A 22496-nucleotide genomic window follows, 5' to 3' on the forward strand; every position below is an offset into this window, starting at 1 on the left:
TCCAGGTGGCCAGCTCCAGGAGCCTCTGGGAGAACAGACGACCCAGAACAGGAGCCAGGAAAGGGCCTCCAACCAGAAACTCCAGTTCCTGCCTGGGCTGCCTGGCTGTGGGCCGCCTTCCCTGCCTTGGTCCAGCAAGGGCGCAGGCGGCAGAGGTCAGTCAGTCCTTTCGATTCCCCAGAGTGAAAGGTCGGGGGCCAGGGTGGCTCTGAATACATCTTCTGAATGTTGCACAAGGTTCGGGAGTTCAGAAGCGCCCAGGGTTCTTGGCAGGGCAGAGGAAATCCCCAAGGAGGGGAGGTGGGAAGGGAGAGGCCCTTGGTGGCTTTGCTAGACACATACTGTACACAAAATCTGATTTAAGAATAAATTTTTAAAAATGAATTGAATCCTTGAGCCATGATGCAGGCTGGCAGGCTCACCGGTCCAGCCCGAGGAGGAGCCGCTTCTTGTCCTCCTGGCCGCTCTCGTTCTTCAGGTCGGAGAACACCTGCGTAAAGTAGTGGGGGTCGGCGTTGATCTGCAGCATCTTGGAGCTCATGAGGTTGATGACGGAGAGGCAGCGGTCCCAAAAGGCCTCCTTGCAGCTCTCCACCAGGAAGGGCTTGAGCGGGTAGGAGATCTCGTTGCCCATGTAGGAGTAGGAGAGGTACAGGCAGGTCAGCAGGACCGCCTGGAGCTCGTGGTCGGAACCCACCTCGGAGGAGATGACGTCCCGGCAGAGCATGTAGAGGAAGACCACGTTGGCCGGCGTGATGAAGCCCTGGTCCTGCCAGCCCTGCAGCAGCAGCGAGCGGTCCACGCTGCGCAGCCAGAGCACAGGGTCCGTGGGGGACAGGTGCTTCAGGCGGTAGCACCGGCGACAGAGGAACTCGCCCAGGCAGCGCAGCAGCTCGCTGGTGGACGCCTGGACGATGACCCGTTTGGGCGTCCCTGCGGAGCTGACGGCAGGGTGCGGGGCCTTCTTGACGGACGAGGACACCCCGGTCTGCGAACCCGAGAGCTGGCTGGCAGGGGGGGCGGGCGGCTGGGCCGGCGGGGGCTGGGCGAACGTGGACAGGTTGGCGCACGACAGCGACTTCTTCAGGTTCTCATTGTTGAGGTGCGTGATGTTGTTCTGGTAGCTGCTGTTGGGCTGCACCTTCTTAGAGTTCTTCTTCTTGGCCGACACGGCCACGATCCTCTTCCACGGCAGCACGGAGATGATGGAGTGCCGCTTCAGGTTCTTGTCCTTGGCGTTCTTGCTGTTCTGCACGGCCGTGTAGTGGCCCACCGTGGCCGCGCCATCCTCAAACAGCGTGGCCTTCCGGTAGCTGGGGGACAGGGACAGCACCGTGCCCATGGTGTCGCTGCGCGCCGGGCGGGGACCCGCGCCCCTGCGCGCCCAGCCTGCCGGCTGGAGGGAAGAAGCTCACCGAGCCCGCGGCGGCCAGGGGGAGGCGGGGGCGCTCCCGAGGTCGCGTGCCGCCCCTCCGGATCTGTGAGGGGAAAAACAAGATGGTTCTCAGCACCAGGCGGGGCTCGCGCCGCGCTCCTCCGCCCCGGCCTCGGCGGCCGCGGTCCCAACCCCGCGCCCGGGGCCTTCCCCGGTTGACACGGCCCCGCCCGCGTCCCCGCGCCGCAACCCCGGCCTCTCCACTGCGGCACCGGCACCCGCTCCCGCCGCGGTCCGGATGGCAGCGCGGGGGCCCGGGCGCCGGCGGAGGCGGCCGGGGACCCCGCCTCGACACCGCGCGCGGCCGCGGCCCCGGTCTCCTGGGGGCAGCGGGCGGCCCGAGGGGCAGGCTTACCGAGCAGGTGGCTCCGGCGCTCCGCACCTTCCGCAATGCGCGCCGCGGCTCAGCGCCGCGGTCCCGGGGCTCGGCGGGGCTCGCGCGCGGCGGCGGCGGCTCGGGAGCTTCTGTCCAAGGTTCTGCAGGCGCTGCGGCCCCGCCCCCCGCTCGGCCGCCTTCGCCGCCGCCGCCGCCGGGCCCGCGCCCGCCCCGGCGCGCACCTCAGCGGCCTCCCTCTCGGGCGCGCGCGCGCGCGCGGCCCACGCGCCGGCCGGGCCTGGTCTCACCCGGGAGCCGGGGCCGCCGCCGTGCTCAGCACGAGCGGCGCGCGGTGCGGGCAGCGACGCGGCCGCGAGCCCCGGGCGCCTCTCTACTCGCCGCGCCCCATCCAGGACCCGGACTCTGGCGGCGAGGACTCACGGCACCTCCCCGCCCCGCCCCGCGGGGCCGCCCCCTCCCCGCACTGCTCACCGCCCGCTCGGCGCTGCCGCGCCAGCAGCAGCCCGGCCGCGTGAGAGTCGCGAGCGCACGGCGCAGCTGAGCTCGGGCGGGTGGGGAGCGCCGGGTGGGAAGGGCTGGGGCGGGGCCGGGGAGCGACCCCGCCCGCCGCCCCGCCCAGACACGTGCTGCCTTTGTTCCCGCCGCGCCGTCCGCAGCTGCCGGCGGCGGGGGCGCCCTCGGCCGCGTCCACGTCCCGGCCGCCTGAGAAACAGTCCACGGAGGCCGGGACCCGAGTAGCCTCCTTCCATTTAATGCCCGAGATCCCGGGGACAGAAGCTAGGGCACTCAAGGAGCAAGGGCGGGGAGGGGGGAGGCCTCAGTGCCACGCGCATCCGGAGGGGACCGTCCCATGAGTTGAGTGCTTTTCCCTCCGAGACCTCTGTTGTCCCATCCGGGTCAATGCCCAGCGCCCACGTAAGTCTCAGAAATATAGGCCAGAGGCGTAGGCTGCTCCGGGCCGTTCCCCGGAGCTACTTGCCATCCCACACCACACCTGGACAGGGCCCTGGGGCTCCTGGCTCGGTCACTGCCCCAGAGACGGACGAATACTGAGCCCATCCTGAATGTGACCTCAGAATTTCCACTGGCCCTTTTTATCTGTTATAGTACAACTGAAGCCCCTGCTTCAACCAGCCTCTGATCTGCCGACTTAAATATTTTTCATGCTAAGCGGGCATAAATTGAAGACTCGGTGCTCCTAAAATTATTAAATTCTGAGTCAAATTCTGGTTCTGATAAGAACTTTTCACAAAGAACAAGAATCCTTCACAACGGCTCTTCTTCACTTGTTACTCTTTTAGTTTGGTTCTAGAGATTGACTCAGATTTGACCACTAACCTGGGAGAGAGAGACTTAAACCATATCCTAATTCCAGTTACCACTTCTGGACCTGGTAAGGAAGTGGCAGTCCAGAGATGCCCCGACCACTCCAGCAACCTGTGTCAGCTCTGCCTATTGCCCTGAGCAGTATTAAAATATGGTGTCACAACAATGCTACATCATCAGAAAGTACTAGAATTTGCTAAAGTACTACCCAGAGTTTTCTCGGTCAATAATGGCCTGGGTGGCCATATAGTGGAAACACAATGTTTGGTACTCAGGCTACTTCTTGTGGTGCTCTTTAGAAACATCCACAGCAGCTGTCATTTTAGCTTAGAACGTAAAGGCTGGCCCTTAGCTTGGTGTGCTCCTCCCTCTGAACGCTCCTCAAGGAACAGCCCCTACCTGCTTTTCTAGTGGAGCTGAGCATCAGTCTCCTCCGGGTCCCTGGCCCAATGACTCTTCGTAAGGCAAAGCTGGACCCCAGCCTTTTTCCATTCTGCCTCTAGTGGAGGCCCCGCTCCTGACTTGGCCTGTGACCACATTGCTTTTCCTGTGTCCCCTTCAGATTATGGATAGTTAAGCAGGGAATAAATGCTTTCCACTTTCCCAAATATGCTTTGATTTCTAAGCCTATAATCCACCCCTTAGAATTATCTGGATCCACCCTGCTACCTATACATGCAGATTTCAGTTCTAACTATTCCAGTTCATGCTGGGCAGCTCCACTTCACTCCATCCTATTTCCCAAACCATGATGGAAGCTTGCGTTGGCCTGGGCCTTTTCCAGCCTGGCCACTCTCATGTCCTCTCTTGCCTTTGTCCAGTCAGCCCTCACCGAATACCTTCCAAAAGAGCTCTTGGCAGAACTATCCCAACCTCCTCACGTGTGTCAGAGGTGAAGTCATGTGTGCAGCAGGGCATGAATGGGATGGCGCTGCCAGCACACTGGCTGTTGTGACCGAAGAACCCTACAACACTGTCCACCCGGCAGCCCGCTCTGAGGAGCCACACCACTCTGCTCACCCAACCCACCACCACCCTCCTCAAGCCCCCATCACTGCTCCAAATGCGAAGAAAGGAAGAGCAACCATCTGCCCGAAACGGCAGAATCAAGGACCCAGGAGGCAGACCCAGATGAATGATGCACAGCTGTTTTCTTCCCGCTCTTCACCAGAGAACTGCAGGGAAGCTCTCCAGATCCCACCCCCATCCATCAGCCTCTTTATCCTATAGTCTGTCTCTAGCTACCGGAAGGGCCAGCCCGCTTGGGACACGCGTTGCTGAGCTAGGATTTCCTGGAGCGTTCCCATGCTCTGCATGCCCACTTCCCAAGGAAGGGAGGTCAACGCCCCAGTCAGCCAGCCCCCGAAATGGTTCTAATAAAGCCGGGCTCAGCCCTGGCTCCTGAGGAAGTCGTGCTTTGTTCTCTCAGGCATCACAGAGCAGCATCTAGTGGCCCTTCTGGGCAGCACAGATTACATAACTCTAGCCTGCAGCAGGGTTTCAGACCCAAGGGCCTCAGCCGCTCCCAACGCCATCAGTATCTCATTAACACACAAGGAAGCCCTGGCACCGCAAAGCCTAGTGCCAGGGAGGGCCCCTAAGTGAGGGAGCCAGGCCCAGGCTAGCCCCTGGGCCACCCCACCCTCTCAGCTGTGCCTGGATGCAGCTTATCGAGGCCTGGGAAAGGAAGCAGTCCTGCGAGGTCTAGAGCAGCGCTGTCTGAAAAACAGTAATAGTAATGTGAGCCACAAACACAAGCCACCGAGTTAATTCAGTATTTTCTAGCAGCCACATTTAAAAAGTGAAAGAAACAGGTGAATTTTAATAGTATATTTTATGTAACCTAATAAATGCACAAAATATTTCAACATGTAAAAAGGAAGTTGAGCGATTAACTTTTCATTCTTTTTTCACCTTCTTCAAAGTATTCTGGTTTGTTTACTTTTGCAAGACACCCCCGTTTGAACGAGCCACACTTCAAGGGCTGAACAGCCACACGGGGCCTGCAGCCACACACTGGGCAGCACAGGTCTAGAGAAGTCAGCAGACACACCGAGGCAGCAGAGGACAGGCTCTGAGCTCCTGGGACTGCCCACGCCTGCTCTGGTCCTGGATCCTTTGGGATATTTTTAAAGCCCTTTATTGAAGCACAACTCCTCCTCAAGTAAAACTATACACAGAGACACCATACTGAAATATGACAGAGAGTGGCTCGGACTGGAGTTGGCAGCTAGAGCTCACCCCTTCCTCCCAGTGGCCCCAGAGTCCCACAGGAGTCTGAGGAGCAGGATGAAAATCAATGCTTTTGAACAAGATCCAAAAAAAACTAAAACTAAACCACAACTGAATGCCAGGATTCTCCAGGCACCTGCCCTTCTGTTAACTGCAAGTAACCCTCCCACAACTACCCACAGAGGAAACACCATCCTTGCTGTGCAGGTGAGGAAACAGGTTCATAGGATATTACAACCCAAACCCCATGTCCTCACTGGACCACGAGGCCTTGGAAAAACAAAGATAACTGAGCCCCCGTGCCCATTTCAGACCTCACAGACCAACCTTCTCACTGAAAGGGCTCCACGTGACCCTGGCTCTAAAGGTCTCCCATGGAGCACATTTGAGACAACAGAGCTCTGTCCAGTCTCAAGGGCTACACTGACCTGTCTGGACTTGATCAGAAGCCCTCCAGCACTCAAGAAAGGACACTTTTTGAAAAAAAAAATTGTTTTTATTGGAACTCATCTGAACATCAGATATACCTGGTGTTGGTTAGCAAGAACCGTTTGTACATTTGATATTGATGGTGCCAAAACCAAAACAGTGACTGGACATGATGGGGAAAGATGGTGAGAACAGAAACCTGATTTTGGAGAGGAAAATAAAAGCCAGTCAGATTCAGTGAGGATGCAAAACCTGGTACAACAAAATCCTTTTACAAAATATAAATTTATTACGAAAACCTGGAAGGATAATCTGAGACAGGGAAAAAAAGATAAAAGGAAGGCAGGAGGAAGGAAGAAGGCAGGAGGAGGGGGAGAGGAAGAAAGAGGGGAGAGAGGAAATGAGAGGAAGAGAATACAGCTGAGCACAACAGAGGCGCAGAAGCTTACCTGCCCAAACGGCATTAAAGCCTTGCTATAGAATCTCACCGTAAGACAAAGCATGCGGAAAACAGTGCTCTACCTCCCATCCGTCCCATTTCTAAGAGGTAAATAAAGACGCTCCCTGGGAGGGGGACATGAGGTTGCTCAAAAACCCAACAACGAAAATTCAGAGGAGGGAAAAAAAACAACCCACACCCCACAGTCTCATTTCCAACGTTCACTGTTTAAAAAAGGAATAAATCCGTCTGACAGCAGGAGAGGAGCGGTGGGATGGGAAGAGAAGCTGAAGGGTTTCAGACAGCCTGACTCCCCTGGGGGCAGAGAAGGAAGGGAAGGAGATATGGGGTGGTTGTCTGGCTGGGGAGGGCCAGGGCAGGAAGGAGGGAGAGACAGAAAAGAGTAGAGGAGGGGGGGCAATTAAAACACTGACGTCTAATCTAGTTTACTGTGTTAAAAAGAGCCACATGCACAGCAGGCCCCTGAGGGCCCACACTGCTCCCCGTGCGGCCACAGTGGGCACGAGCTCCCGGCCACGTCCCATTCCTTCCCGGGTTGAGCGGAGCCGTGCAGGCGCTGCTGCTGCTGCGGTGGCGGCGGCGGGACCTTCGGCCAGTCTGCTGGGGCCACTGTTGGGGAAGGGCAGGCGGACGGGCCGTATGGCAGGGGACAGAACACCGAAACGCCTCATTTTCAAATAAAAAAGAAAAGAGCAGTCTATACACAGTTGTTTGTTTTGGTTCGGTACAAACAGAATAAAAAGTCGTTGCTTTGATGGTCAGGCAAACACCCAATTCGAAGAAGAGGCAAGGTGACGCCCAGCAGGTGGGTTAGGAGCCCCGGTGGCTGGTGGAGCGCCTGGCTTGGCGGCCCTCTCCCGGGAGGCAGAGAGCACAGCTTTAGGTAGTGTAAGCCTTTTTCCTTTTATTTAGAATAACCTTTTTTTTTTCTTTTTCTTCTTTTTTAAGCAATTTCCCCACTCCCAAGTCGGGCCAGTAAAGATTACATGAAAACTGGCACACCTATCGGCAGGAATACAGATGCACCAAATGAGGATTTAAAAACTTTCCGAGCGAAAAGTAGAACAGAAAGAAAAAAGAATCTCCTAGCATTTTCCCCAAAGGTTTCACTCTCCCGCCACACACACTCTCCAAAGGACCGCTACAGATCCAACTCTGCAAGAGAAGACAGAGCAGTGTCAATCGGGGAAGCCGCCCGCGAGGCCACCGGGAGGCGTTCAGTCTCAGCAGGCAGAAGACAGCGCTGCCCGGGCCGGACCCGGCGCCAGCACTCACCTATGTCAGCTTCTTGGCTTTGTTGTAGAGGGAATCCACCACTTTACTCATGTTCTGAATTGTTTCCAGAGCAGCTTCATACGTTTTATCTACTGGGGGTTCATCGAAAATAATCAAGACACCCTCCCCCTGGTCCAAGATCCCTGCAGGAAACACAAGCGAACCCAGGTAAAAGCAAGGATTAGACACACAAGCACTGAAGATGTAGCCCGCTCCCTAGCTGCCTCACTTTCTCCAGAAAGGAGGGGCAACAAAGTCACCTTCCTGTTCCATTTGTGCATGTTTATTATACGCTCTCATCACAGGGATGAGGGGGGCAAGGATCCCAGGGCACCACCAAGCGAAACAACGGAGCATCGTCGTCCAACATCAACAAGAGCATGATGCCTCCTCACCACTTCATCACCTCCACCAGCCCCCTCGCCTGTATGGCTGCTACTCACCATGAAATTTCTTGTCAAGAATCATCTGTGATAATTTCCTTTCTACGTCGGCCTAAAATCAAAGCACATGATTAAGGGGATCAGCCATCTACTGACAGCAAAGTGACACAAAAGTCTTGTATAAAAGGGTCCTAGGGCAAGTGGCTTGAAACAGCAACACTGCAGCTCCACTCTGAGCCCATGGCCCCCAGTCCCCACTGAGCAACAGGTTGGGGAACTTTGCAATAAGGCCTGGTAGGTGTCAACAGCAGCCCCTCCACGTGCGCCCTTCCCCATCCCCACCCTCCAGACAAGCTCAGGACTCCTTACCTTGGAGAGTTTGATGAGGCTAGATATGTGTTCGATCTAAAAGGAAAGGTAAAAAGACACCAACACGGGAAGTTTTACTTTTGCCTCTAATACTGGGATGAGGGTAGTGCTCTATCTTGGCTCCCGGCTGAATGTCAGGGCCAGATCCTCTTTACCCGTGCCTGGTCCATCTGCCTTCCCTGCGTCATCACAATGACCATACTCCTGTCCCACAAGCCCAGAGGAGACAGCATTTACCACATACACGGTGACTGAAAGAGCGGGGAGGAGACTGCACTGAAAACAAGCAGGGACGACCCCACCAGCCTCCACCCAACACCATCCCTCTCCTCAACTCTCGTTCCCTGTCATAAAAATCTCAAGCTCTTAGGGGGTCTCCTGCCTACTCCCAGGCACACCCTTGGTGGTGAGTTCCCATCTGGATGAGTGTGGGAAGGAAGGGGGAAACAGTGAGGAAGCCGAGCTAGAAACCCCCTCCCACCAGAGAAGAGCTGGAGTCCCCAGGAGGTTCTTACCTGTACTCGGGAAAAGGGCTCGATGACTCGGATCAGGTTCTGTTCCAGTAAGTTATCATACAGCTTGGCCAAGTGTGTGCTGATGATGGGGTCGTCCCGGAGCTCCGCCCGGTAGTCTGTCAGGGCCTGCCAAGAGAGTGGAGAAGGGCACAGAGGAGGGCTGAAAGCCACACTACTTGCGGCTTCCTACGGAGTGTGCTGGCCCTGTAATTACACGCTCGACCCAAGAGGCCTGGAGGGTTTGCAGAAATGAAGGAACCGCCATGGAGGCAGAAGACAAGGAACACAAGGAAATGAAAGATGGAGCCTACCCTAGGCACCATGTTTCTGTCTGAAAGCCTCACACTGACCACCCAAACCATGCAAGCCCCACGAGCGGCTCGGCTTACAAGCTGAATTCACTGCACAAGCAGTTCTCAATATGTGTTTCACAGAACAAACACAGCCTCCAAGGCAGTGGGAGTGGGGGAATTCTGATGCTAAATAATGGGAAATGCTGAATTCCACAGCTAGCTCTTAGGGTTTTATAAGGAATATCAGCACAATATAGCTGCAGGTACCAGAAAACAAAGTCCCTTTCTAATTTTGTTAGCCCTAGTGTTTCCCAAATATCTGATCATGGTCCTTTTTTTTAATCCCTGCTAGAAATGTTCCATCCAAATTTGGGGATAAAATTATCTGAACTCCTTGTTTATTCATGTATGTGATCTATTTATCTTTAATAATATTCTTCAGTATCCCGCCTCATTTAGCTGTGCTTTAACAAGTTAAGAGAAGCAAGCAAATCAAGCCAAGTAAGGAAATGAAATTGACAAGAAACCTCAAGGAAGATGATGAACCTTGGGGACAGTCAGAAAGCCACAATGTCTAGTTTCTGTTTTTCTTCCTGGATCTAGGTTTGTTTTTATTAAGTTGGTCTTTATACTCAGATTAACAGGAAGGAGACTCAGAAAAGTATAAGTCTCTCCCTACTGCTTAGACAGGTTTTTCTCCCTTTCCAAACCTTCGCAAACACTGAGCAAAAGGCATAGGAGGCTAAGTAAGCCTAGAATTTCATCCTAAGGAAGAGTCTTTCAGCCCAGATGCACACATCACAACCGATGTCCACAGAGGAGAGGCAAACCTGGCATTTCTGGAGCTGAAAGAACATCTAAGACCATGTCGCGCGGTGCCTATGTCAGACCCTGACGCAAGTTAGCTATGCGACTCAGACATTCTCTTTAAATCCCAGCTTCCCCAAGCATAAAATGTAGGTAATAGGTTTGTTGTGAAAAATCAAGTGCAAGAACAATGACCCAACTTTTTGAAACTGAAATGTACTGTATATAAATGAGATCTCACAACTCATGGTTCACTGTACAGAAGTGCTTAACTACTTCTTGGGGGTGGGGAGAAGAGTTATTAATTTTGGGCTCCTTAATGTTTACTTGTTTATTTTAGCTGCACTGGGTCTCTGTTTTGGCATAGATCTAGTTCCCTGACCAGGGATAGAACCTGGGCCCCCTGGACCCCCTGCATTGGGAGTCTTGGCCACTGGACCACCAAGGAAGTCTCTACTTCTTGGTTTTGATACTGTACGATATTGAAGATGTAACCATTGGGGAAAACTGGGTGAATGGGACCTGAGATCACCCTGTACTATCTTTACAACTTCCTGTGAAACTGCAAGCATTTAAAGATGAAAAAACATTTTAAGTACTTAAATGCCCCTCCTCTCCACCTGGTTCCCTAGCAACCCAATACCATGCTTACCTTTTCAAAATCTGCCAGTGATCTGTTCTTGCTCGCCTGAGCCACACATTTTAATGCTTCTGTCTAAGAATAAAGAGAAAAAGAGTGACAGTGATCTATCCCGCACACTCACATCTCCACAAGTCGTAAGAAACGTGATTCATCCACACAACTCCTGGCAGGAAGGAAAAACCTGCCCCATGACTTTTCTTCTCCAGAGGCCTGGAAGAGAAGCCAGAGGAATGGAGTACCACTGTGTGCCAGTTTCCCTCCAAAAGCAGAAGTGACGTGAAGACACCAGGAAGTACCAAGTTTTCCCGAAAGAAAGGCTTTGATAAAGCATTCTCCAAAGATGAGAAGCTAAAAGGGAAAATGGCCAGAGAGGTGTGAATTCTTTCCCCCTCCTCCAAGACTCCCTACCTACACCCCCGGCCGGATGGTTCCTGCCCTGAGACTTGATCACACCTTGTGCTTTATCAAAACTCACTCTGCTGGGTTTGGTGCAAGACATAAACCAAGATTTACTTTCATTAGGATTGAGGCATCAAAACTCTACATATTACACTGAATGTTAAAAACCTCAGAGTGATGAAGGTATAAGCAACAGTTGAGGGGCGACCTCTAATCTGGTTATACAAGACACCTGACCAAGCTAGTAAGTCTGCACTCAGCAAGAAATCTGCAACATTCATCATCTGAGAGGTGGGCCCGACTCCTGCTCGAAAACTGTCATCAAGGTACAAAGAACAAGAAGGAACTCCTCTGGTACCAGCCTCTGTACTTACACAAGGAAGGTAGTGTCTTCTACAGCAGACTTTAAAAATGATGCAGAACTCATCATTAGTAGAGTCTGTTCCCAGGATCTGTCCTACAGACTGAAAAATGATGAGAACAGCCTGAAACTCAGAGCCAGATGACCCAAGCTCAAAGTCTGACTTCACCAGTACTAGTTACCTGCCCTTGTGCTCTGGACACTTCACCTCTCTTGGCCCACCTCCTTAACTCCAATTCTAGATATGACAGTGAGTCTTTCATTACGGTAATAACCAATATCCTTTTGGTCAAAATGAGGAGCTGATTTGAAACTTCTGATGAAAAGTCAATCAGGGCCATTTGTATAGATGGAAGAGACCGTCTGCAGTGGACATTCCATCAAAGATATAGTGAGATGGCCAGTGTTTCTGTAGATACAACTGCACTCAAAACCTAGAAAGATTACTTTTACTTCCTAGTGATAATCAAGCAAAATAAAAAGAAGTGATGATGCACACATCTGAGACATCACCTTTACAAAGAGCACTCTTACCCGCTCAGGCATAAAAGGCATCTCACACAGGGCTACCAACCACCCAAACTCAGGAAATGAGTGGGAAGGTATGGATGTGAGAAGCCCTCAAGTGAGCCATCAATCCTAGTTTCTGCACCAGGTAATCTAACCCAACCTCTCTGAAGGACATGTGCACCAGACCTTACCCGGCTCCACTGTCTTAAAGAGTATTATTCCATACATTAAATTTTCAAGCCAAGCTCATAGGAGATATACTTTCTGGTTGAAGCCAAATGCAACCTACCCACTATAAATGCTACAGTTCAATTGTGAGTTAAGTTCCTCAAACCACCTGATACCCACAAGAGCACCAAACACTGACTTTTCAGGCCCAGAACTAACAGTACAGGAATTATACCAAAGGAGCTTGACGAACGTAAGCGGGGGAGGGCAGAATGAAAAGCCGAACGGTGACCTGAAGAGCACGGGATCAGTGAACGCCGTGACTGACCACACACTCAGAGTGAGCAGAGATCGAAACTGCAGTCAAGGCGTCCCCTACCTGCCTCCCTGCATACCGAAGTGCAAGCTTCCCGCTCACCAAAGCCTGGACATCTTCTGGGCTAGAAAAAAAAGACAGACTTGGTCAATTGCTCTAGGATGCTATGTTTCTATTTTTAGGCAAATTTCTTCTTCTGTGAAAAGACTCTGCCCACAGAGGTAATCAGCCCCACCCGTAAATCCATACACCCCTCACACCATAGGAACGAGGCTTTCTCCACTCTGGGCTCACTGCTGAAAAGCAGAAAAACTCAACTTAAAAAAGAAAGGCCCAGTGGGACTTCTCTGGCAGTCCAATAATTAGGACTTGGAGTCCTAATTTCACTGCTGTGGCCCCAGGTTCAACCCCTGGTTGGGGAAATATCCCACAAGCTGCACAGCGTGGCCAAAAAAAAAAAAAGCTATGCAAAATGACTTTATAGATCAAATCCCAGTATAACAGATCTTATAAAAACACAAGCTCTTTTTAATCCCAAGATCCAAAAAAGAATCCCAGTCAGTATCTCACGTATTCCCAAAAAAGAAACGTGGAAAAATTCTGTAGAATTCTTTATAAAACATCGAGACATCGAGCTGCCCACACTTGCCGCTGTCACCCTTTTTCAAGCCTTTCCCTAACCTCTCCTCCTCTCCGGGAGGCCTAGTGGCTGGTGCTGCTCTGTAAGCCATTTCCCGGCCCTCTGCCCAGTGCTCAGCAACTCTCTGGACAGAACTGCACACTGAGGAGAACAATCCAAGGGGCTGGGAAGGAAGGAAGAGTGCTCTAGATTAGCTTTGATCCTCCCACTCCACCTTATGCACCCCGCAAGGTGGCAGCCACTGCTTCTGTAACTGGCCGATCTCCCTGCCCAAGCTATCCTGACATGGCAGAAAATCTTAGACCAAGGACCTGAGAGCTCATACGCCCAAGTTAATGTATACCTACGTGTTGAGCATGATTTTGCACAGCAACATATACTTCAGAGATGTGATGGCCTTGGGGCTATCGATGGAATCATAACCCTCAAAAGCCTCATAGAAATATGAGTATGCAGTTTTCCAATCCTTCTCCTCTGCTGCATGGATAATACCTGGGCATTGAAAAGAAAAGGGTAAGAACCATATGAAGTAACAAAACCATAAAATATCACAGCTGAGAAGGGCCTCAAAAATCTATCCCAACCTCATCTACTTATTGATGTGGTCAGGGAAGAATAAAAGACCTGCCCAAAGTCACTGCCATCTAGTGGCAAAGCTGAGATTAGAGCCCAGGTCTTTGAACTCCCAGTTCAATCATCTACCAATATTAATCCCAAACGAGTTAGAGACCCAACTAAAGGGGATCCTAAAAGCCACATATGGTCCTCATGCGTCTCCTCACCACAGCAGTCCCATCATCCTTTGGAACCACTAGACAGGCCATGCTCACTCTCCATGACATTATCTTCACAAGTCAGAAAGGCGACCCAAACACCTCTCCCTGCTCTGCCCAAATTATTGACTTTAATAACATCAACCATTTCTTTCTGATAACTTTTCTAAGCTTGATATTTTTAAGCAGCTTTCAAGAGAGGGGGAAAAAAAAAATCCAACCTCTTATATAGTCTCATTCCAGATAATGGTGATTTACAATTTTATAGATATACTTTTGCTGTGATGCAGTCAATAGATGAATTTCATATAATGCCAAATTCATGAACTTAACTGTACACAGTTAAGCAGTATTTCTTTAGATTAATATGCTACTTATTTTTATCTAACCAATTCTCTGCTGTTTAGAAGCTGGCTTGCTCCCAATAAGCCTAACTTTGACTGAACCTGCAATTATTACCAACCTATGCTATCACTTGGGATGACATGAAAAATAGTACTTTCTAGCTTGAAAGGCATCTAAGCCAAAGATTCTCTGTATCAGTTCTAACCCTGCCTCAGCCCCATCCAGGTGTCCACCTCAGAACTTCCCAGTTTTTTCACAGCAAGATGCAGAAGAAAGTACTCAGTATGCTGGAGTAAAAGGATGAAACTGCTCATATATGACCCCAGGGGATCCATGTTTCCGACTCACCTGTCATATACCTGTGTGCCTGGCACACCAGTTGGGAACTTCTACTTGATAACCACTACTGAGTGGTGTGTGCCATACCCAGGGCTTTTACTTTACCCAGAAAGCCTCCTGTTTGGCAGCCATAGGAATCAGGCCCTTATACTTAACTATAGAGGCCTGGGGACTTCCCTGGTGGCTCAGACAGTAAAGAATCTGCTTGCAATGAGGGAGACCTGGGTTCGATCCCTTGGTTGGGAAGATCCCGTGGAGGAGGGAATGGCAACCCACTCCAGTATTCTTGCCTGGAGAATCCCCATGGACAGAGGAGCCTGGCTAGAAACAGTCCATGGGGTTGCACACAGTCAGATACGACTGAGCAACTAAGCACACAGGGGCCTGGAGAAAACCCACCCTGCTCTGTAGCCAAGGAGATATCCCTCAAAAATATCCAGCAAACTATTATTAACACTGCCAAATTCAATGAGACAAATGCCCATTTTCCTTTCCTCCCCGTCTAAAGCTAGAATAGACCAGATGACAAATAAGACTGGTATTAAAAAAAAAAAAAAGTAAAATAAGGCCCAAGAACTGGTATACTGCATTCTCAAACACATTAGCAAATGTACACCACATGAGGACTATAACCATCGCAACTGGCATAGGACTTTTAAAAAAACAAAAAACAAAAAACTAGCCTGTTACTCATTCAACACCAATATTAACAAGGGCCCACACAAGCACTGATACAGCTGTTATAGAGGAAATAAATATGAATAAGGTGCTGAAGCAGCTCACAGTCTCACAGCAGTCATCAAAACAGACAGAAGGAGATCAGTATTGTAATACATACCAAAGAATATACATTTCACAGGGAAGTCCAAAGTGAAGAAGGCACTCAGGGTTTATAAAGGAGACATGCAAGCTGGATCTAGAAGGATGCACAGGACTTTGTCAAGGGGACAAGACGGAAAGGGGAATTCCAAGCAGACAATACACAAAAGCAGAACACAGGAAGTCATTTGGTGACTAGGACTGAAACCATAGATAAGCGTAGAAAGAATGCCTTCCTTTAGAATGCACTGTTAAAAGAGGATAATGCAGAGGCACTGGATTTACATGATCAGATTTGTGTTTCCAAAAAAACGAGACCAGTAAGCAAGATGGATCGGGAAGTGACAGGGATGTTTAGGGCAGTGAAAAGACCATGCCAGTGGTCCAACGGCATTCATGAGAGCAGCGACTGCAGAGACGGAAAAGAAAAGGCAGATGTAGAGACAGACTCAACCTCATCTGGTGACTGACTGGATATGAAGGGTGAAGAAGAGGAAAAGAATCCAAATCACTCCAAAGAGAACAGCCTGAACACCTGAGTCAGTAATTATACCACTAATGAAAATAGGAAATGTAGAAAAGAATAGTTTGAGGGGAAGAGTTAAATAATAATTTTGGGTTCTGATGTGCTGAGATTCAGATCTACAGAACATTTAGGTATGGAATTCGGAACAGAGAAGCTACCAGAAATCTGGATGAGGAGGCCATTTGTGTGTAACGTAGTAACTAAAGCCACGGGAGAATATGAGATGAGACAGGAGAAAGGGAGACCAGGAAGAGAAAAGGACTAAGAAAACAACACTGAGGAACGCCCACACTCAAGAGACGACAGAGGGAAGAGAGACTGAGGACAAGTCAAGGGAGGACAGCCGAGGAGACACTGCTGTCAGAGAAGCCTGGAGTGCTCAACAGTGTCCAATATCCATGAAAGTCAGAGATTACAGAGCATTAACTGTCTTGCAAGGAATTTCCAGCTTTTCCAATAAGCTTGACTGAAAAGGAGAAGACAGCAATTTTAAAAGGACAAAGGACTGTGATTTTTCAGCTGGGGTAGTTCAAAGACTGAGAGGAAGATCCCAGTGGAGACAAAAAACCGGACTTGGAAAACTGAAGACTTTTATAAAGGCAGGCAGAAGGATCACACTTAGTAACGGGTAAAACCAGACAGCGATACAAATTTTAGGGAGGAGAGAGAAATAAAGAAGGTGCACATAAAAATGGCCTCTATCTGCTCTGAGAAACATGATGCAAGTTCATCTCCTGACCATGAGGAAAGAGCTTAAGGAAAGTGCCAATTTTGGTCAAAGCAAGGTCCTGTGATAAGAGCTTACATTCATCATCTCATTTACTCCTCACCACCATCCTATAAGGGGGTACAATTATCATCACCATTTTTAGGATGAACTAAAGATAAATTAAGTAACTTGCCCAATCACACAGCTAGAAATTCACAAAACTAAAATTTCAACCTAGAAAAGCCATTTTCTAGAGCTTCTGCTCTTCACCTAATGACAAAACATGCCAACTGACATTTACAATACCTGAGAGGCAAGCATGGGAGCTGTTATCGCCCTCTTACAATTTTATGTGAAAACAAAGATTGCAAAGAGGTAACACCAGGCCTTAAACTAGTCCTCTGCCTCCAATCCCAACACCCTTCAACAATGGTAATAAACCATAATTAATAAAAGCTGCTGACTACAAGTATCTACTGCCAATCCATGGCCTGCCAGCCCAATTCCCACACTCCATAAGGCAATTCACTACACTCTCCTGTAGGGGTGGGGGTTGGGGGTGGAGTCCTTTCCTCAGCCTTGATATGAGGTCCTTTAGAAAAGTCTAGCATGCTTTACAAAGGTCTCCAACTGTCAAGACACTTGGGTTAGTCCAGTCCTGGAAAGAAGTGATACTCAGTTACCATCCTGAGTAACTAACAAAGATGGAAGAGAAGAAAGAGCTTTCTAAAAACCTAAGTAAGACCTCTCTAGGATGCTGGTGCCAACAATCAGGTTGCCTGTTCAACCACAGATAAGCAAGTTCTTAATATAATTTAGGCAGTTCATAGCAAGTGAAGAGGATGGGGGGCAGCTAGTTAGAGGGGTAGCCTTCCAACTGGTTTCCCTGAGGAAACCTGAGCCAAAACAACCAATTTTACTCTTCAGTCCCAACTCCCCATTCCTTCCACCTGTGAGGTAAGACGAGCTTTAAGAAAACATCACATGAGTTTCTAAGGGTGTTACCTGACTGCATATCCAAGGTAGCCTGCAATTTAGGGGGGCAATAAATGGCATTTGCTGTGGTTCGAGCAGAGGTTAAGGCAGCTCGGGCTTTTGGCAGGTTGCTCAGGGCATGGTAGGTTTTGCTTTCTAAAAGCTGTACTTCTACCAAAAGGGCTTTGTCATCCATCTTTTTCAACTCCCGAAGCAACTGAGAACCTAGAGAAAGAAAACACAGATACCCCTTTGTTAGCTACAATCTTAATACTTTAATACCGTACTATTTCCCTCTCTCACCCTTATAAGAACACTCAGGATAAAGAAACCTGCCTGAACTCTAAAAGAGGTTATCTATTCACAAGATTTAAATTTTCTGCTAAGGTGTTGTTTTCCAAAAGAGAAACACAAATCTGTTTGATACCTTTCTGCATACAAAAGACATTACAGCCAAAAATGCTATGAGCTTACTCCTAAGATTCAAATAAAGTGGGAATCCCCACCCAGAAAATGCTGAAATTACTTATCCAGTTCAGACAGGCACTTGATCTCACTCTATGCCTGTCCAATAATCCTAAGACTGCACAAGAAACATGAGGCACTAGGGTTGGTGGGGAAAGCAAACAGATTAGGATATACTAATGTTCTCCAAATACCCCTTTTCTTCCCCAGGCTCAACATCATTAATTTAGTCATTCAGTTCAGTTCAATCGCTCAGTCGTGTCCGACTCTCTGTGACCCCATAAATTGCAGCACGCCAGGCCTCCCTGTCCATCACCAACTCCCGGAGTTCACTCAAACTCACGATTCCATCGAGTCAGTGATGTCATCCAGTCATCTCATCCTCTGTCGTCCCCTTTTCCTCCTACCCCCAATCCCTCCCAGCATCAGAGTCTTTTCCAGTGAGTCAACTCTTCCCATGAGGTGGTCAAAGTACTGGAGTTCCAGCTTCAGCATCATTTCTTCCAAAGAACACCCAGGACTGATCTCCTTTAGAATGGACTAGTTGGATCTCCTTGCAGTCCAAGGGACTCTCAAGTCTTCTCCAACACCACCGTTCAAAAGCACCAATTCTTTGGCGCTCAGCTTTCTTCACAGTCCAACTCTCACATACATACATGACTACTAAAAAAACCATAGACTTGACTAGACGGACCTTTATTGGCAAAGTAATGTCTCTGCTTTTGAATATGCTACCTAGGTTGGTCATAACTTTCCTTCCAAGGAGCAAGTGTCTTTTAATTTCATGGTTACAGTCACCATCTGCAGTGATTTTGGAGCCCAAAAAATAAAGTCTGCCACTTTTTCCACTGTTTCCCCATCTATTTCCCATGAAGTGATGGGACCAAATGCCATGATCTTCGTTTTCTGAATGTTGAGCTTTAAGCCAACTTTTTCACTCCTCTCACTTTCATCAAGAGGCTTTTTAGTTCCTCTTCACTTTGTGCCGTAAGGGTGGTGTCATCTGCATATCTGAGGTTATTAATATTTCTCCCGGCAATCTTGATTCCAGCTTGTGCTTCTTCCAGCCCAGCGTTTCTCATGATGCGTTCTGCATGTAAGTTAAATAAGCAGGGTGACAATATACAGCCTTGACGTACTCCTATTCCTATTTGGAACCAATCTGTTGTTCCATGTCCAGTTCGAATTGTTGCTTCCTGACCTGCACATAGGTTTCTCAAGAGGCAGGTCATGTGGTCTGGTATTCCCATCTCTTTCAGAATTTTCCACAGTTTGCGGTGATCCACACAGTCAAAGGCTTTGGCATAGTCAATAGGGAAATGTAAGTCAAAACCAATATGAGATACTACTTCACACCCACTAAGATGGCTAAAGTTAAAAACACAGACAATATCAGCAAGTGTTGGTGAGGATGCAGAGAAATTGGAACTCTCCTCATATATTGCTGGTGAGAATGGACAATGGTGTGGCCACTTTAAAAAGCAGTTTGCCTGTCCCTCAAAAGCTGAAGAGAGTCACTATATTCCAGGAATTCTACTCCTGGGTATATACCCGAAAGAAAATCATGTCCACAGAAAACCTGTTTATAGCAGCACTCATAATAGCCAAAAAGTGGAAATAATCTCAGTGTCCATCAACCTGATGAAGGGATAATATAGTACAATGGAGTATTATTTAGCAATAAAAAGGAATGAAGCATTGCTACATGCTACAACATAGATGAACACTGAAAGCATGCTAGAGAAAGAAGCCAATCACAAAGACCATACACTGTGTGTTTCCAATATGTGCAATGTCCAGAAAAGGCAAATCTAGAGAGGCAAAAACTAATTAGTGATTGCCTTGGGATGATGGGCACACAGAGAGGATGAATGGGGGATTAACAGGAAGTGACAACTGATGGATCCAAGGTTACTTTCTAGGGTGATGAAAATGTTCTGAAATCGGATAGTGGTGACAGTTGCACAACTTTGTGAACAGACTAAAAATCACTGGCCGTACACTTTTAAAGGGTGAATTTTATGGTCTGTGAATTATATCTCTATTAAAGCAGGTTTTTTTTGTTTTTTTGTTTTTTTTAATGCTACTTGTTAGAACCATATGAAAATAGCACTTCTGCAGGATAAGAATTACATACTGGCAATTTTTCAACTTAATAGATCATGAAAGTCATGTTCTTCCACCTAGAGAAAATAGTCCAGCTATATCCATTAATTTTTTAAAAAGCAGCAGGCAAAGATTTTAGTGTGCTTAAAGGCCAAAAGAAGCCTTTAGCTGGCCCACTTTAGGTTTCCTATATGTATTTACATACAGTTAATTTTTTGATCTTTAAAATTTATTTTAATGATAATTATAAATAGATATAGTAAATTTAACAGTCAATAAATCCTTGCAGTTTCACCTTTTTGTTCTCTAATGTTGACAGATAGTTTCTTAGAACTTCTAAATGCCATTTTTCCATGACAGATTCAGTAATTGTAAGCCACTTTAAATCTTCTAAGATACAGGCAGAATATAAATTATTAATACATAACTAATAAGAGCACCCAGGTTCAGAATACATTCATTTAGCCAGCTAAGATAGAGGGGGAAATGGCAATGCTCCAGTATTCTTGCCTGGAAAATTCCATGGACAGATGAGCCAGGTGGGCTACAGTCCATGGGGTCGCAAAGAATCGGATATGACTGAGCATGCGCACACACACACATACACAGAGCCAGCTAAGACAATTTACTAGCTTTCACCAGCTTACTTACCCAAATGCAATGCTTCCTGGTACCTCTTGGTATCAAAGTACAAAGACACCAGTCTTGCCTAGGAAAGAGAAAAGGCATTGACTGATGGAAAAGGGAGAAAAAAAGCCAAAGAAAGAAATCAAACATTGACAGTCAAAGAACTGTTACTGCTGAATATTCAAGTCCTGATGATAGCATCAAATTCAGCCTAAAAAAAAAAAAAATCATCTAGCCCATGATATTATCTCCTATTATAGCCAGTGACTAAACCACATTGCTGCTTACTTTTCTGAGCCAAGCAGCAGCTCTGTATCAAAGCTTCAACCAGAGCAATTCTCACGAGCAGGTCTACTACTCACCATTTTGGGTGGACGGATAATACAAAGCTGCTGAAAATACTTTTGATCAGGATGGTGTTATTTATATTCACAGTCTGTCAAACGTCTAGAGACCTGAGATCAGTACTAACGCAGGCACATACCTCCAAAGCTTGGCGTAAGAAAGTTCTCTTCTCTGATTTGGCCCATTCAATGCACTCTAAACACAACTCGACCTGCAACAGGGAGAGACAGTATATGCAACATTATGTCCTCACGTTCTTCCCACAAGCCTTGCTCGGGGGAACAGCTGTCATTTCCTCCTTATGCATTACTATCCATGTTTACTGTCTCAGGAGCATGCCTTGATCATAGTATCTCAAGATGTATGCTGCTGCTGCTAAGTCGCTTCAGTCGTGTCCAACTCTGTGCGACCCCATAGACAGCAACCCACCAGGCTCCCCCGTCCCTGGGATTCTCCAGGCAAGAACACTGGAGTGGGTTGCCATTTCCTTCTCCAATGCATGAAAGTGAAAAGTGAAGGTGAAGTCGCTCAGTCGTGTCCAACTCTTTGTGACCCCATGGACTGCAACCTACCAGGCTCCTCCACCCATGGGATTTTCCAGGCAAGAGTACTGGAGTGGGTTGCCATTGCCTTCTCTGCTCAATATGTATAGCATACTGGAAAATCAACTTGGCTTTTTACACACAGAGTATATTTGTGCTTAGACTGTGCTCCTTTGGAAAAGAGCTTTGTATTCAAGATTCCTCATCTACTTTCCCAGGAGGGACCCAGACTACATATGCAGTTCTGGAATGCAGAGTTAGTTCTATAATGGCTGAGACATTTTTAAAGCAGAAATTTCTCCCTGAATAGTAACAGTACTGTGTTCATATGACTATATCAGTCATAAAGGGGAGAAATTCTCAGTCTAGGCACAAGTGTCTTACTCTTCCAACAGTTGCTTTTAAGATTCAAAAGGCCCAGCTGACTCTTCCCTTCCAGAGTCTACAAAGCGCAAGTAACAATTCTCATCACAGTAGAGCAAACTTAGCTTGTATGAAAGTGAGTAAAAAGAAATTAAAATTAGCCTAACACTTAAAGGGGCTTTTTAAACTTTCTATAAAAGAACTCTGAACTCCCAGTTCTACCTGCTACCCAAGCAGTAATGTCCCATACAAAGTAACTAACTTTAGTGTTCTAAGCCAGGTGGTCTACATGCCATCAGGTATCCTTGCCACAGGAGCTCTGCCAAGTACATATTAGGTGCCGCAGACCATCTATCACTTCTGTTACTGCAAGTTTATATTAAGATTCACAATCAGAGCATAAGATAAGAAGAAACTGAGCTTTCCAGAAAACTAACTGGTAAAATAAAGCTCAGTAGATAAATGAATGCCTTTACCTGGTATTTGGAAGATTCATCAGCAAGAGCCAATGAAAACTTTATAACTCACCAGAGGGGGACCCCTAGTGGCTACTCAATCCCCAACTCTAAACTCAACCACCTTCATGAATTCTACAAAACCTGAAATAAAAGCAGGCCAATCACAATTTCAGTTTTATGTTCTAAAAACCAAAATCAAAGATTTC

General features: G+C 48.2%; 2 protein-coding genes across 3 annotated transcripts in view; both read right to left on the reverse strand.

The window, feature by feature from the left end:
• Positions 1-418: 418 nt before the first annotated feature.
• CDK5R1 (cyclin dependent kinase 5 regulatory subunit 1) lies at positions 419-1342 on the reverse strand. The gene has a single exon (XM_068978729.1). The coding sequence runs from the start codon at positions 1340-1342 to the stop codon at positions 419-421; it is 924 nt and encodes a 307-aa protein (XP_068834830.1).
• Positions 1343-5871: 4529 nt separating this feature from the next.
• Positions 5872-22496, reverse strand: part of PSMD11 (proteasome 26S subunit, non-ATPase 11) — a 29725-nt gene continuing 13100 nt past the window's right edge. The window contains exons 4-14 of one of the 2 annotated variants that reach the window (XM_068976600.1): positions 21067-21138; positions 20607-20664; positions 17415-17609; positions 13246-13390; positions 12322-12382; positions 10514-10576; positions 8762-8887; positions 8247-8282; positions 7938-7989; positions 7495-7637; positions 5872-7374 (exon numbers count right to left, since the gene is read on the reverse strand). In XM_068976600.1, coding sequence (XP_068832701.1) covers positions 7495-7637; positions 7938-7989; positions 8247-8282; positions 8762-8887; positions 10514-10576; positions 12322-12382; positions 13246-13390; positions 17415-17609; positions 20607-20664; positions 21067-21138 — 951 coding nt within the window. In that variant the 3' untranslated portion in view covers positions 5872-7374. The remainder of the gene's footprint in view (positions 7375-7494; positions 7638-7937; positions 7990-8246; positions 8283-8761; positions 8888-10513; positions 10577-12321; positions 12383-13245; positions 13391-17414; positions 17610-20606; positions 20665-21066; positions 21139-22496) is intronic. The other variant, XM_068976601.1, reaches the window with a different exon arrangement.

This window comes from Capricornis sumatraensis, chromosome 8, assembly GCF_032405125.1.
Source record: "Capricornis sumatraensis isolate serow.1 chromosome 8, serow.2, whole genome shotgun sequence".
Lineage (NCBI taxonomy): Eukaryota > Metazoa > Chordata > Mammalia > Artiodactyla > Bovidae > Capricornis > Capricornis sumatraensis.